General features: G+C 41.5%; 2 protein-coding genes across 3 annotated transcripts in view; both read left to right on the plus strand.

Moving 5' to 3' along the window:
* The window catches only part of il17a/f2 (interleukin 17a/f2), a 410,073-nt gene that overhangs the window by 78,479 nt on the left and 313,121 nt on the right, over positions 1-18,473 (plus strand). The window lies entirely within an intron of this gene.
* Positions 1,633-4,675, plus strand: LOC133632016 (perforin-1-like). Of its 2 annotated transcripts, none has more exons than XM_062024246.1 (2): positions 1,633-1,664; positions 4,059-4,675. In XM_062024246.1, exon 2 carries the CDS (start codon positions 4,061-4,063, stop codon positions 4,457-4,459), a length of 399 nt encoding a protein of 132 aa, XP_061880230.1. In that variant the 5' UTR covers positions 1,633-1,664; positions 4,059-4,060; the 3' UTR covers positions 4,460-4,675. The 2 variants fall into 2 exon arrangements, with proteins under 2 accessions (XP_061880230.1, XP_061880231.1); XM_062024247.1 differs by lacking the exon at positions 1,633-1,664 and adding an exon at positions 3,123-3,145.

Below are 18,473 nucleotides of genomic sequence, written 5' to 3' on the forward strand. Positions count from 1 at the left end.
ATTTAGATTTAACATTTAGGTTTGGATTTAACATTGAGCGCTCACATTTAGATTCAAGATTTACATTTGAGATTTAGATTAGATATTTAGATTATGGATTTATGTTTACGGTTGACATTAAGATTCAGATTTAAGATTTAGAATTAAATTTAAGATGTATATTTAGATTTAACATTTACAAAACCCCAAAATATCTCGTCTTTGCAGTTTATTGAATTGAATATAAGTTGGAAAGGATTTGTATTCTGTTTTTATTTACGATTTACACAACGTGCCAACTTCACTGGTTTTAGGTTTTGGGTATTGAGATGTAACATTTAGGTGTAGATTGGCCATTTAGTGCTCTCATTTAGATTTAGATCTAACATTTGGGTTTACGTTTACATTTAGCATTCATATTTACATTTTTGAGTTAAGGTTTGAATTGAGATTTAACATCCATCCATCCATTTTCTACCGCTTGTCCCTTTTTGGGGTCGCGGGGGGTGCTGGAGCCTATCTCAGCTGCTAGATTTAACATTTAGATTTTAATTTCACATTTAGAGTTAGATTTAACATTTAGGTTTATATATAAAATTCAGATCTATATTTAACATTTATACTTAGATTTAAGATTTAGGTTTAGATTTAACAGTCAGATTTATATTTAACATTTAGATTTAAGTTTTAGGTTTAAATATAACATTTAGATTTAAGATTTCAATTTGGATTTAAGATTTACATTTAGATTTAACATTTCGATTTTTAGTCAAGATTTTTAATAAACATTTACATATAACATTTAGAGTCAATATTTAATTTAAACTCAAATGTGATGAGTTTAAATGTTGGCCCCACCATGGACTGGACTCTCACATTATTAACATCCATCCATTGAAATCCATCCAGTGAAATATGTTTCTTTGTGTGTGTGTGTGTGTGTGTGTGTGTGTGTGTGTGTGTGTGTGTGTGTGTGTGTGTGTGTGTGTGTGTGTGTGTGTGTGTGTGTGTGTGTGTGTGTGTGTGTGTGTGTGTGTGTGTGTGTGTTTCTGTAATGTAATGTTTGATAAACAAACATTTGCATAATATAGTTGCAACTTAAACAGGAAAATAATCATTTTAAATTAAACAACAGGTTTGAACATAAAATGATCAAAAAGAATAATCTTATTTAATGTTGTGTTTAATGTTATGTAAATGGTTATCTATATACACATTTTTCAAATGATAAGCAGCAGTTTAGATTTACTTCTTGTTCTGTGGTCTTTTTACTGCTGAATTCATAATTGCCCAATATTCCCTTTATTACTCCAATACCTTGTAATTATGACTCTTGGGGTCTCACTCCAATCATATATTGAACATACTGTTTGAAATTTCCAATTGATTGTTATGTGTCTAAAGTCAAAATAATAAAACTTGGTCGCTGTCCAAATACCTGTTTTTCTGGATGTTACTCTATTTTCACTGTTTTACGTATTGGTTTGTATTGGTTTCAGTATTGTATTGGGTTCAGTAAGACAACAGCATGTATTGCTGCTGTTAGATTGCATAACACTGAGAAAAGAGCAGGTTGTGTTTTTTGAGTGCAAATAGAACACTTTATCAAACTGATATGGGCCCTGCTGGCCTTTAAAAACCCTAAACATCTGACAGAGGTGAGGAACAAGACTCCAAGAGCACAGGTAAGACATAGGGCTACAACGTATTACATATATTTGACTTTTTCTTTGCCAGTGGATTGCTCCTTCACTCCACCTTGTCTTAGTTATTATTTTTCCGCTACCAATACTGCTATTAGCAATGCTACAGTTACTGCAGAATGATCACATGATTGTTTTTAAGTTTATAATACAAGTAAATAAGTATTCAATTGACTAAAACTGAACTGTTTGGCCACATTGATTATGTTTCATATAAGTTGCGTATGGTGCCTTCCACGCTTAAAATCTTTAAAAACACAACCCTACTTTGCACATGGCGCGCACACTTTTTGGAGACACAATAGATTTCAATCGTACATGCAATGGAAGCAAAAATAAATAAATAAATAAATAATGTTTATGGTTAAAGAAAAACCGTGCTCTCCTAAGTTTATTTTTTGTTTGTGAATACTAATCATGTTTTTAAGTATTTAACCATTTAGACACTGTTATTGTCTTAAAAATACATTTGTGGAAAGTGTCGCTAATTTACATTTCGGATATGATTTGTAAACCAAATCTAATAATATAAGACTGTTGCACTTTATTGCACATGTAGGGCAATAAAAACGTTGTTATTGTTTTTTGTGGGAAATTGACCATATTTTCAGACCAGCCTTTGACCTCCACCTAAGATAAATAATACAAGTTACCAAGATAGAAATTTGTTTAAAAAACAAATGTTAATATGAACTTAAAAAACAGTCAAAAAGAAATGAGCATATAGATATAAAGGTTTATTTTATTTTAAAAAATGCCCACATGAAGTTTTAAAAAGTAACTCACCAGTTGAATAATGTGGCTTAAGTGCTGCACGTGTACATGCACAATTTTAACTTTAGATGAAGAAAATACATTTTTAAGAGGATATCATATAGGATATCAGATATCATATGTACTGTATATCAAATAGCCTTTATCCTGTAACCATCCATCCATCCATTTCCTACCGCTTCTCCCTTTTGGGATCGCAGGGGGTGCTGGGGCCTATCTCAGCTGCATTCGGGCGAAAGGCGGGTTACATATTTTTTTATTTTCTGTGTTTATATAATTATTTTAAACTCTATTCTATGAATACGACAAGTTAGAGAATGCAGTAACTGGTGCACTGTTGAGAAGCTGTGCCCTGATGATATAACTGATATAGCTCATTTAACTGTAAGGGTCAGGGACATTTATGCCAATGTTGCTACTGTATTTTTTGGCTAGGTCCTTAAAAAAGTGTTCAATTATTTATTCATTACAAGATAGGCTCCAGCACCCCCCGCGACCCCGAACGGGACAAGCGTAAAAAATGGATGGATGGATGGAATTTGTAAAATATTGTAGTATAATATAAAATAATATAATTAACATTTTATTGGTCGTCTCTAGATCACTTACAGTGAAGGCGTTGACCCGCCAGACATCTGTGCAGAATTCAGTGACTTCAGGATCAAGGGATATGGGTTCTTTTGCCTGAAGTAAGGTCGGATAGGCTCCAGCTCCCGGCAACCCTAACTAGGATAAGCGATAGTACATGTCTATATTTCATGACCTGTATTCTCGGGCATAATGTGGGCTATTGTGTCTTTCTATCAATTTGTGTTTTGAAAGGTGTATTATCATTAAAACGGGTGAGGCGCAATTTATGTTAAATTAAGCAAGAACGATTCCTGAAAAGACCAATCACCCTACTCATAAGTGTCACTTTCTTTCACCCATTGTATTTCCTAATATAAAACATTCCAACCCAGGGGTGTCAAACTCATTTTAGATCGGGGGCCACATGGAGAAAAATCTACTCCCAAGTGGGCCGGACTGGTAAAATCATGGCATGATAACTTAAAAATAAAGACAACTTCAGATTGTTTTCTTTGTTTAAAAATAGAACAAGCACATTCTGAAAATGTACAAATCATAATGTTCTTGTTTTTTTGTTTTTTTACATTAAAACATGTTGCTGTTAATAATTTATTTGTTGTTATTTATATTTTTTGAATAAATTATGTGATAATGTTCATCAGTCAACTCATTGGCGTTCATTTTCAATGAAGATAAAAAAATTATATCAAAATCAAATTACAGGATTTGATAATTTTCCTCAAATAATGTACTAACATCATGTGGTTTGTTTTGTACATATTTAGTATCATCTACAAAGATACAAATAATTTATATTGCGACATCCAGTGGACACATTTGGAACAGCTGTTTCTTTCATTCAAAAATTTCAGGTTACATTTTTACTCTGTTCGCGGGCCTGATCTGGCCCTCGGGCCGTACATTTGACACCCCTGCTCTAACTCTAACCCTAAAAAATGACTACATGACACAAAGAAAAATATATAACTTGTAATCTAAAGTGCTTTATTGTTACCCTCACTCTCTTTACAGCCATGGTCTTCAATCTGTCCCTTGTGCTTCTGGCGCTGTGTGCTCTGACTGAGACTCAGGCACAGCTGAAGGTGTTTAGCCTGCGTGCCAGCGGTCTCCCCTCTGACATTTTGGGGACCACAGATGGCTATGTTAAAGTGTTTTGTAGCTCTGTCACTTTGGGTACAACAGCAGTCCGTAAGAACAATGCTAATCCTTGGTGGGGGGAGCAGTTCTCCAACTTCAAAGCCCAGGAAAATGATGTGTTGAGGCTTGAGGTTTATGACAGCGATATTATCTTTGATGACCTGCTGGGAGTGTGTCAAAGACAAGTGCGCCCTGGAACCCATCAGCACGACTGCTTCCTGAAGAAAGGTGGAACCATGCATTATACCTACACCCTCGGCGACAACCATCCATAAACATCTGAAACAACTGATATTTCCGTTTTGCAAATTACGAGCCATTTCTGAATCCTTTGGAAAAGAGTTATGCTCATCTCTTTCTTTTAACACGACACATTGTTATATGTCAGTCAGTCTGTCTGCAACAAGTCCACATCAATGTTCACCAACACATCTACAATTATTTTTTTCCATTCCCAATGTCAAAACGAAATAAAATCAGTTGCAACAATCTACTGTATATAATGTGATGAAAAACATTGTAACTGTAAACTACAAAATTCCCAGAAAAATCTGTGTTGTCAATCAATCAATCAATCAATCAAAGTTTATTTATATAGCCCTTAATCACAAGTGTCTCAAAGGGCTGCACAAGCCACAACGACATCCTCAGCTCAGATCTTCAGCTCAGATCTTCATCTCGGATGGCGACGAGTCCACCTACAGGAGAGAGGTGGACCGGCTGGCGTCCTGGTGCAGCCTCAACAACCTGGAGCTGAACGCCCAGAAAACAGTGGAGATGATCTTGGACTTCAGGAAAGTCAAAGCCCCACCATCCCCCCTCACCTTGATTGACTCTCCCACCCCCATCTCCATTGTGGACTCCATCCGTTTCTTGGGCACCACCATCACCCAGGACCTCAAGTGGGAGCTGACCATCAGCTCCCTCATCAAGAAGGCCCAGCAGAGGATGTACTTCCTGCGGCAGCTGAAGAAACTGAAGGTGCCGACCGAGATGCTGGTGCAGTTCTACTCAGCCATCATCGAGTAAATGGTAAATGGTAAATGGGTTATACTTATATAGCGCTTTTCTACCTTCAAGGTACTCAAAGCGCTTTGACACTATTTCCACATTCACCCATTCACACACACATTCACACACTGATGGCGGGAGCTGCCATGCAAGGCCCTAACCACGACCCATCAGGAGCAAGGGTAAAGTGTCTTGCTCAAGGACACAACGGACGTGACGAGGTTGGTAGAAGGTGGGGATTGAACCAGGAACCCTCAGGTTGCTGGCACGGCCACTCTCCCAACTGCGCCACGCCGTCCCCCGTGACGTCCCCAGAGTAATGTTGTAACAAATAATATTTATATTAAATAGGCTTTACTTTGCATTTTAATTAACGTGGGATTATTTTTTGTATTTAGAAATAATAGTACCAACTATTTTTTTTTTTTTTTTTTTCCTCCAACATTTGTGGCACTGGCGTGGCGCCCCCTGATGGACGGCACCCTTAGCATTTGCCTATACGGCCTATGCCACGGGCCGGCCCTGGTCCAGGATAAGCACCGACTGCAGCGCATCGTACGTGCTGCTGAGAAGGTTATTGGCTGCAAACCCCTCCAGGACCTGTTCTCTTCCAGGACCAGGAGGCGTGTGGGTCGGATCACAGCTGACTCTTCTCACCCTGGACACAAACTATTCTCCCCTCCCCCTCAGGCAGGAGAATACGGTCCATCCAGACCCACACCTATCGCCACCTGAACATTTGTTTCCCCTCGGCCATCAGGCACATGAACAATAAGATCTGAGCTCAGTTACAGCTCATGTTATTCTATTCTGTGTTATACAATATGTGTTTTATGTTGCACAATTGCACCAAGAAAACTTCCTAGTTTGTGAACCCGTTCTCAAACAATGGCAATAAAAGCTCTTCTGATTCTGATTCCACATCAAGGCAAGAAAAAACTCAACCCAATGGGATACAATGAGAAACCTTGGAGGGGACCGCAGATGCCCTCTCTGGACTTCCGCATCTCTCACAGCACACCCCTTCAACACCTCCCGGTAACACTCATGTAATCGCATCACATAGTCACACACCACGTATTTGGTTTAATTACACACGTCACACACTTGTGCTAATAAACAAGCTGCAAGCTAAATGATGTCCCTGTCTCAGTGCCGTCTCCTTCCTCACTGTACCGTTACAGTTGCTTGGTCCCAACCTTTGATTGCTTCACATATTTACCTTTCTGCTCCAACACGATCAGTACCATTATCTGATCTAATTACAGACATTTGACATCTCCTGACTATAGACCTACTTAATGCTTTAAAGCGAAAACCAATGTCAAGTGACCACTTCTGTGTTAATAGCTCTCACAATTAGATAGATAAACGTAAGACCACATCTTTTGACACCACTTCGCCAACATTTGACCTCAAAGGGCTTAAAATAGGTAATACTTACATTTGTGAACGGTGACTTCTCTGTAATTGAAGGGTATGGTGGTCGATTTGCCATTCTTGGTTAACAAGGTCTTGCTGATGTTTTTCTACATGTTACACACTTTGACATAATTCAGTCTGCTTGTGGAATTCAGAATTAATACACTTTTGAAGCAGCATCTGTCAAGTTCACATTCACAATGGCTTTCATTTCTGTATCATACATCCATTTTGTCCTTTGTCAAAAACTCTGGTCCCTGAATTTGACTCCATGTGAACTAGTCAGCATTCATTCCTTGTGATGCATGGGCCTCATCTCAGAACTCACATCCACTGGGTGAGGTATTGTCTGTGATGAATGGCACTTCATCGGCAACAAACGTCTTGAACCTAACATTTTCACTGGCAAAATATCTCAACAGTGGTGCTGTCAGACCAAAAAAAAAAATCCTTAAGAAGAGGGGCGGCGTGGCGAAGTTGGTAGAGTGGCCGGGCCAGCAATCGGAGGGTTGCTGGTTACTGGGGTTCAATCCCCACCTTTTACCATCCTAGTCACATCCGTTGTGTCCTTGGGCAAGACACTTCACCCTTGCTCCTGATGGCTGCTGGTTAGCGCCTTGCATGGCAGCTCCCGCCATCAGTGTGTGAATGTGTGTGTGAATGGGTGAATGTGGAAATACTGTCAAAGCGCTTTGAGTACCTTGAAGGTAGAAAAGCGCTATACAAGTATAACCCATTTATCATTTATTTATTTATGTTTATGCAACTCTTTTCTCATGAGTCTGTCTAGCTTTACAGCCATTGCAACTGCTGGTAATGCTGGTAATTTCAGCCTCAGAATCGTTGTTAAGCCCATAACCTTTCTTGTGGACATGAGCAAAACGATCCAATTGGGCTGACTGCTCCAAATCCACTTGGTTTCAAACATCTCTTCACTGTGAAACCATGACGCTTTGTGAAATCTGTTTGCTTTGTAAGTTAGCTCATCCTCATCCTAGGAGATTTTTCTGCCACAAAGTTACTGTAGAATCATATTTGATGGAATAATGACAGATGAGCGTGTGATGGACCCGAGTGGTGGTATATTTAAAATCTAATAAAAAATGTTGCTTAAAACAAATATATATTAAGAACCCAACGTAGTGAGAGCAGCTGTCCAAGATAAGAGAAGATGATTTTGCTCGTTCACAATTTATTGCAATACAAATTAAAAACCAGTCTAGTTGACAACGCTAAAAATACCAATATTATTGTGAGGATACAGCCGCGACCAAGTCAGGGGTTACTCGCCGCGACAGGCTTAGGGGTTCCGCGTCCTGGCTCCGCCCACTTCTACGGCGTCATCCTGCGAACAAAATTAAAACGGAGGCAGGGCACGGGGATAAAATCTTCTAAAACCAAGGAGACGCTCTCCGGGCTGACGCCACACTTACACGCAAAGCAGGGTTTCCCCTGCCCTTGCTGTAGTTCCACGTCGAAGTCTTGGGTACGCCCACTCTCCTCGCCGGTCGCCGGTCACTCGTGGGACCTACGTGGCCGTACCCGTCCCTTCTCCTCTTAGTCGCTCCCGGAGGTCGCCGCAGGTCTCTGGGTCCCAATCGCCCCCTGTCCACAGAACCACACAGACAGCGTACAATGCACGAGCCCGCAAGCCCACAGCCCAAGGCAGTTGGTTGCCCCCACAGATCCACAACACACGTCACTTACTTCGGAGGCAGAGCTTCCTCTGCCCCTGCGTGTTGTGGGCTTCTTGGGGTTCACTCCGGTAGCCTGCGGGGTCTGCTGTGTAGTCCGGGGGTTCCTTCCCAGCCTGCGCGCGTCCACCCGGTCGCTCTCGGCAAAGCCTGTCGATCCTCTCCTGTCGATTCCCTCCTTTTAAATGTGCAGTTTTAATGCTCCACAGGTGCGTGTAACTTCAGGTGTCGTGTGATTGGGCACTTTGGTTACTAGGGGCAACAAGCTAAAAGGGGCGAGTCTTAAAATGCCAGCAAAGTCCACGAGGTGTAAAAACATGCAATTAAAAAGACAATCAAATTCTAAAATGTAAAGACATGTGTAATATATTGGGTTGGAGGCAATAAACAGGCGAGGTGATGAAGTACGTCTCTTTACTGTAGACTTTCAGAACAGACTCAACACACGTGACGTCAGGTGCGCAACACCACGTAAATCGTTGGCCAACTAAAAAGTAACCCCAGTACGCTATAGCCCACATTCACCAGGAGATGGCAACAGACAAACATAGATCACTCTATTACATTCCTCCCCTTTTAAAAATGTAGAAATTACTCAAAAGAAATACACAACCCAACCAAAAAAAATGCAGCAGTTCAATTTAAAAAAAATGTACTGAAACCACATTCTTTTTTTTTTAGTCCTGAACTCTTAACCCTCATTTGTCAACAATAATGTACGTATTATACAAAACAGTATTTGTACACCTTTAACACAGAGTTTTATACTGTCTTCAGAGATTCAGTTTTTTTGGTGGTACTCGAAACCTTTCTGGGTACCTACGGATCACTGGTGGGGCTTTTGTTGTGGGTGATCTGGGTTCTGATGATGGCAACTCAGCAGCCTTTGAATCTGGTTCAGTGATGAGACTAGTTTGTGTCTGACTCACTGATGGTCCTGGTGATGGAAATGAAACAGCACTGTCCAGTTGTACTGATGGTACATTTTCTGCAACTGGTGGAGACAAAATAACTGGCAGTCTCTCCATGTTCTCTCGCCATGGTAACATGTGATCCACATGCACTGTGCGCTGTCTCTGTCCCTCTTGGATCAGGTAAGTGACAGTTCCCAGTCTTTTCAGTATTTTTGCCTGAATCCATTTTTCCACTCCGCCCCTGAAATTTCTGATGCGAACCACCTCTCCCTCCAGGAAAAAGCGAACAGGGGGAGCCCTTTTGTCATGATGATGCTTCTGCGCTGCTTGTTTTCCTTCTATCTGTCTGGCAAGCTCCGGCTTGAGCAAACTGAACCGAGTTCTCAACTGGCGTTTCAGGAATAACTCAGCTGGAGTACGTCCCGTCACTGTGTGGGGTGTGCTGCGGTACATGAGAAGGAAATTTGCAAGTCTGTGATTGAGTGACTTGCTGTCTGCTTCCAGCACATTCTTCCTCAGAGCCCGTTTCAGGATTTGTACTGATCTCTCTGCTGCTCCATTTGATGCTGGGTGGTAAGCCGGTACAGCAGTGTGTTTTACTCCATCCAGGAACTGAGTAAACTCTTTTTCCACCAGTTGTGGGCCATTGTCTGAAACTAGCTCTTCTGGCAGTCCATACGATGCAAACAGACCGCGCAGCACTTTAATGGTGTTGTGAGAAGTGGTGGAGGACATTGGAAAAACCTCTAACCACTTTGAATGGCTATCTATGACAACCAAAAAATACTGTTTATCTTTTTCTGCAAAATCGATGTGAATTCTTTGCCACACTCTTTCTGGCCACCGCCAAGGATGTAATGGTGCCACAGCTGGCATTTTCTGTACTGCTTGGCAGACTGAGCACTTGTTCACCAGTTCTTGAATTTCACCATCACAGCCTGGCCACCAAAGGTAACTGCGGGCAAGAGCCTTCATACGGCAGATACCAGGATCTTCATGATGAAGATCCTCCAGTAATCTTTGTCGATAACCTGGGGGTATGGTGACTCGCTGTCCCCAGAGAATGCAGCCTTGATCTGCCGATAACTCCTGTCTGCGTACAAAATAAGGCCTCAATGCTACATCTTGCACATAACTCGGCCAGCCATTTAATGTGTAGTTCCACACCTTACTGAGTACAGGATCTTTAAGAGTAGCACTCTCAATGTCTTTTGCACACACAGGGAGTTCCTCCAAGTGTGAAAAGTAGAAGATACTTCCCTCTTCTGCTGTGTTGTTCATCCCTACTCGGGGTAGGCGTGACAAAGCATCCGCATTAGCATGATCAGCTGACTTCTTATACTCAATCTCATAATTGTACGCCATGAGAATAAGTGCCCAGCGTTGCATTCTTAATGCTGCCAACGTTGGAATTGCTGATTTTGGCCCCAGGATGGCCAACAGTGGCTTATGATCAGTGATAAGTGTGAATTTCCTTCCATAAAGATATTTGTGAAATTTCTTTACTCCAAAAATGATAGCAAGTGCCTCCTTTTCAATTTGGGCATACTTCCTTTCTGGCTCAGTGAGTGTCCTTGAGGCAAATGCAACAGGTCGTTCTTCTCCATTTTCTGTTACATGTGAAATTACAGCCCCAACTCCATAAGGCGAAGCATCACATGCGATTCGCAGTGGCAGGCGGGTGTTGTAGTGTACCAACACTTTGTTCTGCAGCAGAAGTTGCTTTGCATCTTCAAATGCTTTTGCACATTCAACAGTCCAAACCCACTTTGAGTCCTTTTTAAGTAGGCTGTGCAGCGGCTGGAGCACAGTAGAGGGGTTTTGCAGGAATCTGCTGTAATAGTTCAGAAGGCCCAAGAAAGACTTCAGTTCTGTTACATTTGTGGGCTCAGGTGCATTTGTTATGGCAGTCACCTTTTCTTCTGTATGATGTAACCCAGTCTTATCAATGCGATGTCCCAGATATACAACACTGCTCTGGAAAAACTGACATTTTGATAGCTTCACCCTGATGCCATGTTTCTCCAAACGTGTGAGAACATTATCCAGTCTTGTCAAATGCTCCTCCTCCGAGGAAGCAGTGATGAGAATGTCGTCCAAAAAACATGTCACATGGTCCATCCCTTGCAGAATCTGGTCCATAACAGACTGAAATATCGCAGGAGCACTCGAAACTCCATAACTAAGGCGATGATACTTGTACAGGCCCTTGTGTGTGTTTATGGTCAGATATTTTTCTGACTCTTCATCCAACTGTAGTTGTTGGGAGGCGTGCAAAAGATCCAGTTTACTGAAAGATGTTCCTCCTGCTAATGTAGCGAACAGATCTTCAGTATTCGGTAGTGGATATGTCTGCTCTTCAATGCACTGATTAACACTGACCTTGTAGTCACCACAAATCCTGATAGTTTTGTCGACCTTGGGTACGGTGACTATTGGAGCTGCCCACTCACTTTTGTCAATCTTTGAAATCACCTTCTCACTCTCCAACCTCTCCAGCTCTCTCTCTACAGTTTCCTTTAGTGCATAAGGAACTGGGCGAGCCTTGCAGAAAATTGGTGTGGTATCCGGCTTGGTGCGGATTTTAGCTTTAAACCCTGTGATACAGCCTTGGCCCTCTGAGAACATTGCCTTATGTCTCTCTATCACCTCCTGTACTCCTGTGTTACCATGCGTCTTTGTCTGCACCTTGTGTACTGTGAAAATCTGTTTCCAGTTCAGCTGTAACTTTTTTAGCCAGTTGCGGCCAATCAGGGCAGGTCTGCTTCCCTGTACAATGACCAGTGGAAGTGTCACTTGCTGGTCCTTGTACTGTACTGGCAACATGATGTACCCTCGAACAGCAATCCTTTGGCCTGAGTATGATTTCAACTTTAACTTGCAAACTGGTTTCAAGGGAAATTGCGTAAGGTTTTCCTGGTGAAAGCTGTCAGAAACCACTGACACTGCTGAACCCGTGTACAGTAACATTTTGGTGCTCTTGTTTCCCAGTCCAAGATCCACTATGTAACCTTTTTCCCAGTTTGAGGTAGAGTCAACTGCATACAATCCAAAAAGTTCTGCCTCATCACCACTTTTGGATGCACTCCCTTCAGTTTCAACATACTGAGTTGAAGATTGCCTTTTAGTCTTCCTGCATGCACGGGCAATGTGTCCAATTTTGGAGCAAGCATGACACTTTTCATTTTTAAATCTGCAGTCATGTGCTGAGTGCTTTCCACCACATCTGTAACATGTTTGCTGCCCCAATGTGTCTCTTTTGCCTTCTTTCTGTTCCTTTGCTTTGTTATTATTGTTCCATCTGAACTGTCCTTTCCTCCCCTTTTCAGAAAAATTATTAACACTTGACAGGGCATTTACCTGGTGAGGTCCGCTGTGTCCAGAGAACTCCATTGTATTTTTGGAAGCAAGTTCCATAGAGACTGCAATTTCACAGGCACGGGGAAAAGTCAGGTCTCTTTCAGACAACAGCCTGCGTTGCACTGCATCAGAACGTAATCCACTCACAAAACGATCTCTCATGGCATCGTCCAAATATTGTCCAAAATTGCAGGTAGCTGACAACTGCCTCAACGCCACAATGTAGTCAGAAACAGCTTCTCCTTCTTTGTGATTACGTTTCTGAAAGCGAAAACGCTCTGCTATCACAACAGGTGCTGGCTTATAATGTCCACATAGCGCCCTCGTCAGTACATCATATCCTAAAGCACTTGGCAATGCCGGAGACGTGAGGTTTTTCAGCAGCTTATAAGTGTCTGCTCCAATAACAGAAAGGAAAACACACACCTTCTTGTCATTTCCAATCTCATTAGCCAGCATCCACTGCTCCAAACGCTCCAGATATGAATCAAAATCCTCCTTTGAATCATTGTATTCATCGATGCGACCCACTGTCTGAGCCATGTTAGCATCCGGTGCTACTGCTACTCCGACACGTGCCCGGTTCCTCCACAAAGTAGGCTACTCGTCAGCCTTACCTACGACCAGTGCACGGACCTCCAATAAAGTCCCCTCACGCAGTGGGCTTCTTTTAAATCCTCGTCGCCATTTGTAATATATTGGGTTGGAGGCAATAAACAGGCGAGGTGATGAAGTACGTCTCTTTACTGTAGACTTCCAGAACAGACTCAACACACGTGACGTCAGGTGCGCAACACCACCTAAATCGTTGGCCAACTAAAAAGTAACCCCAGTACGCTATAGCCCACATTCACCAGGAGATGGCAACAGACAAACATAGATCACTCTATTACAACATGCAATTAAAAACACAATCAAATTCTAAAGTGTAAAAACATGCAATTAAAAATACAATCAAATTCTAAAATGTAAAAACATGCAATTAAAATCCACAGCAATAAAATACTAAGACATGCATGGCAATAAAACATAAAAAATAAAATCCCCTACTTGTGTCCCATCACAAGCGGATACCACTCCTGGACTGGGGAGTCTGCCTTGTATTTAGTGTCTCACTTTGAACACCCCTGTCCGTGTGCACCAATTAACTCCAATTACTCTTTCACTACGAAGTTAAAACCAAATATTTAACCTATTCGGCTCTTTCTGTCTCAGAAATGGAGGCAATTACGGTCATGCTGTTGCTCATCTGCTTGGTGAGATAAAAACCTCCAGTCTTGCGCACTGCTGTCAGGTTCTTAACCATAACACATGCTTAAGTTTCAGTTGACACCAATAAAAGACAATCAACAACATAAAAATTATTAAAAACAGCTTCAACGGCATCGTGTGACATTTTGTCTGTAACATCAGCGCCCCCCGCGACCCCAAAGGGAATAAGCGGTAGAAAATGGATGGATGGATGGATCTTCAGCTGTCCTTCTGAGTGCACCGTTGGCAGACTTTGGGGAGAATGTTGCTCCAAACGGATGTAGACTTGAAAAGGTTTAATCAAGTTTCCTAGGAACGTCACTGTCACTAAATTTTTACTTGATGATGTTTTGCCTTTATGTTTGTTTTCAATGCAATTTGATCATGCTTGAATCTTGTCAACACTCCACCTAGCGAGTTTGTTAAATTTGCCTTTCAACGGCTCTCCATTCAGTGGCTTGCCTAGATATGATGCAGCACAGTCAAATACGAAAGGGAATTCTTTTTTCTATAGCTTTCCTTCTGACACATCTTCATCTGCACTTTAACTGCATATCCTTTGTTCAGCAGGTCTAACATGAAGCTCTGATACGCTTGGTAAAAGTTAATGTTCTTTTCAAGCTTTATCTTTAGATGTTCTGCTCTTTGCACAGACAAGTCTATTGTTTGTTTACCTATAATGCCCACCAACCTCCTTCCAGTTGTATTAACACTGTTTACAAACGGCACATCTTCTTGTGACATTACTTGTTTTTCTCTGGGAAATCATGGCTAAACTGCTTCACAAGCAAGTTTCAAGATCTGCAATAGAAATGGGATTCACATAAATTCCAACTTTGTTTTTAGGTGGAGAGATTAAATAATCTATTACTAAAGGACCACTTATGACCCAGCCAAGGACAGTTTGCAGTGTATATAAACTGCTTTCTCACTGTGAGTAACTTCTCACTGTTCTATAGCTTGATAAACATCACATCATATCAGCAGCCCTATGTCTTAATGTACCTGTGGCAAATAACACTGCGAATGCGTGGCCAACATTCCCTGTCCTATTGTATTAAAATGTTCTTCTTCTAAACGTGAAAGTCTTTATGCATGTACATCTCTGGCAAGTCAACATAAACGTTCTCTTTCACGCCACACACCTCTAATCCAGAGTCTGCAGCTCGGTTCAAACTTGGCCTATGGTGTGAAGCAGGATCTGAGTCTTATTGTCCTCTATGTCAAGCTTCCTCGTCAGCTTTTCTGAGCAAAAGGTTACTTTGCTCCCATTATACACGAACACATTTAATCTCGGTCATGTTGTGCCTTTCTTTGACTTGACACAAGGTGGCGCAATTGACAGAACATGGCTGTCTAAAGCCCCAGTGGTGCCACAGGTCCCACCTGAGCAAGCATACTTCTTCATAGCGATACTTCAGCTGTGTTTCTATGACTGCTGTCAATTGTGTTTCTGTCAATGTCCTTTGCAAAACGAAACGCGCTTGGATGTTTCTTAGGCCCTGTCTGCATTAAGCCGGATAACTCCTTAAACAAATAATTATTTAGCCTGAGCTAACTGCTTTAACATCTGCTGACTGAAGCCTTGCTTTTGAAGAATCCTCCATCTAGTCTTTTATTGGGCGCCAAACAATCATCCATGCCACACCCACTTCAAGTCCATCGTTTAGTGTGGCTGAACGATGGTTCAGCCACACTAAACCATCGTTTAAGGTTCCCCTCCTTGGATTATTTTATACGGGTAAGTGCGCCGTTTATTACTTGAATCTCCGGCTCTTAGCTTTGTATGGACTCATCGATCGTTTACAAACTGAGTTCGTAGAGGAAGTGACGCCAGAAAGACCGCGCCCTACACAGGAAGTGATGTCAGAAAGAACGCGCCACAGCCAGCTTCATAACAGACGCTTGTGGAAATCACACATGAATACCTTAAAAGAAGTAAACGCGCGACACATCTCAGACGGCAACATAGCGATGGTTTTGGATAAGGCCTGGAAGAACGGCAGCCTGGTGGGATATGTTTGTCAACGAGTGTGTTGGGCCACAGGAATGGCAAGAGAACTTTCGAATGTCCATGTCAGCTGTGATTCTACTTAGCAAAAAACTTTGTCCATTTGTCGAAGGGGAGACAACGAGAATGCGGGGTCCCATGGACGAGGGAGTGCTATGGAAAACAGCGAATGCATTTGGACTGGCAAAGCAGACTATCAGTTATTGTCCGCGATGTATGTCGAGCAATTACTCAACGTCTAGTTTTGTACTGAATAACTTTTGAGAAGCCATGAAGTGGTTGCGGCCGTCAAGTACGACCACCAATTTAAGCCTACAAGCACAGTGTCCTAACCAGATATCCAGATCCCTAGATTGATTGTTGTAAAATGTTGTTTGTCACATTGTTTACTTTCACATGTCCATTAAAGATATGATTCATCAGATATGATGGCTCAGGTGTGATTCACTACAATAGGACCAGTCTAACAGCTGCTGATGGTGAGGCAAGCAAGGTTTACTGTTAAGAGAAATGTTGCAATAGGCTATGTTGAAACACAGGGTAAGAATACAGTTCCAGTTCAGGGGTAACTATGACGCGCACATTTTTTTCCGCACATGCGTACCAGGTCGTGTTGCGCCGGCGGTTGGAGGGGAGAGGGGGTCTTAAACGATGGCTTTGTGTGTGTGTGTGTGTGTGTGTGTGTGTGTGTGTGTGTGTGTGTGTGTGAACAAGGATAAGGTTAGGTGGGATATAGCCTGGATAACTTTAGTGTAGAAGGGGCCTTAGAGTAGTACTCACATGAAGCTGTTTTTCTACAGCCCTTGCTGGCCCCACTAAGGACTGGACTGGGGGAGTCGGGGGGTGTCCCTTCCAAGGTTTCTCATTGCGCCCTTTGGGTTAGTTTTTTTCTTGCCTTAATGTCGGATTTGAACGGAGGATGTCGTTGTGGCTTGTGCAGCCCTTTGAGACATTTGTGACTAACGGCTATAAGTAAACCTTGATTGATTTACTTTGATTGCTTGTAATGACTTGATGACAAACATTCAAAGTGCAAAACATTATCTTTTAAAAAGTCTATCTTGTCTTTGTAAGGCTGATCTCTGATGTTGGAACACCCTGCCAGGGTACGCTTATTGTCACAGGGTTTCTGAAAAGACTTGTTGGTAGGCCATAAAAAGTCTTCAGGTGACTTTTCACTTGCAGCTGAGGTTACCCTTGTAGCAAATACACGTTCCTTTAGTCGAGCTGCTCTTGTTCTTAAGTTTGCATAAGGCTTTCTCTTGTGCTCAAAAATAATAGATTTCACCCAAAACGGATCGGTAGCTATTTTAGCCTCTCTGTTTAAAGTTCTGACCACGTCTGCAAATTTTATTTAGAAAGGGTCAATAATATTAAGACCTCTGTCCACTTCTTTCATTTATGTAAAAAGCAGAAACTCTCCGTATCTCTTCATATTTGTAGGGTATTAGACACTACTGTTCTGAGATGAAATAGGTTCTCTGTGTCTTGAAGTTAATTAATGTCTTGCATTGCATTGTTGCATTCAGTGAGAAACAGTGAAAAACTATGAAGCGCTTTGGTGTCTTCGGGTTTAATATGTGGCCAGTTAAATGCTTCATTCATGCTGGAAGTTACAATTTTCAACTTATGACCATAGTGATAAAATCGACCATATTTTCCGGACCAAAGGGCGCACCAGATTATAAGGCGCACTGCCGTGAGCGGGTCTAGTCAGGTCTATTTTCATACAAAAGGCGCACTAGATTATAGGGCGCATTAAAGGGGTCATATTATTATAATTTTTTTCTAAATTTAAAACACTTCCTTGTGGTCTACATAACATGTAATGGTGTTTTTTTGGACAAAATGTTGCATAGATTAGGTTTTACAGATCATCTTCAAGCCGCTTTCGGACAGTCGCTTCAGGATGCGCCGTTTTGTGGGCGGTCTTATTTACGTGGTTCACCTTCGGCATCTCTGTCATCTTTGTTGTACCGGTGTAGAGTGGAAGAAGTGTGAAAAGATGGAGCTAACTGTTTTAATAACATTCAGACTTTTTCAGGACTTATGCAGATCCCAAATATAAAGCTTACCAGAAGGTAAGAAAAGTTGCTTTTGCATAATATTGCGAAACAAAATGCCAGATAATATGTCTTACCATATAAACAACCATATTTATACTCGTATGTTGAAGCATATCGAGCGGTGCGGCTTAATAGCTTACCAAAGTCATACGAAAACATTTTGATAGATTTTTGAGCGCCGTGTGTCATGTTGTATATTTTCAATGGAACATATAACATTTTGGTGTTGATTACTTGAGTCATATTGTAGTCTACACGTATCTCTTATGTGTGACTACCATCTACTGGTCAAACTTATCATTTCACCGTGTACCAAATAAAATAGCTTCGAGGTTGGTAAGTACAACCGGGTTATATAAGGCGCACTGTCGAGTTTTGAGAAAATTAAAGTATTTTAAGTGCGCCTTATAGTCCGAAAAATAAGGTATATATAAACATAAAACAGTCACTGTAGTCTTTATTTAGATTCATGTATTGACAAGTCATTGAATTTCAATATTTTTGATTCAATAAATAACAGGTTTGTATGTCCTCAATATCCAACATTACGTATTATTCTA

Source organism: Entelurus aequoreus, linkage group LG17 (assembly GCF_033978785.1).
Source record: "Entelurus aequoreus isolate RoL-2023_Sb linkage group LG17, RoL_Eaeq_v1.1, whole genome shotgun sequence".
NCBI classification, from domain to species: domain Eukaryota; kingdom Metazoa; phylum Chordata; class Actinopteri; order Syngnathiformes; family Syngnathidae; genus Entelurus; species Entelurus aequoreus.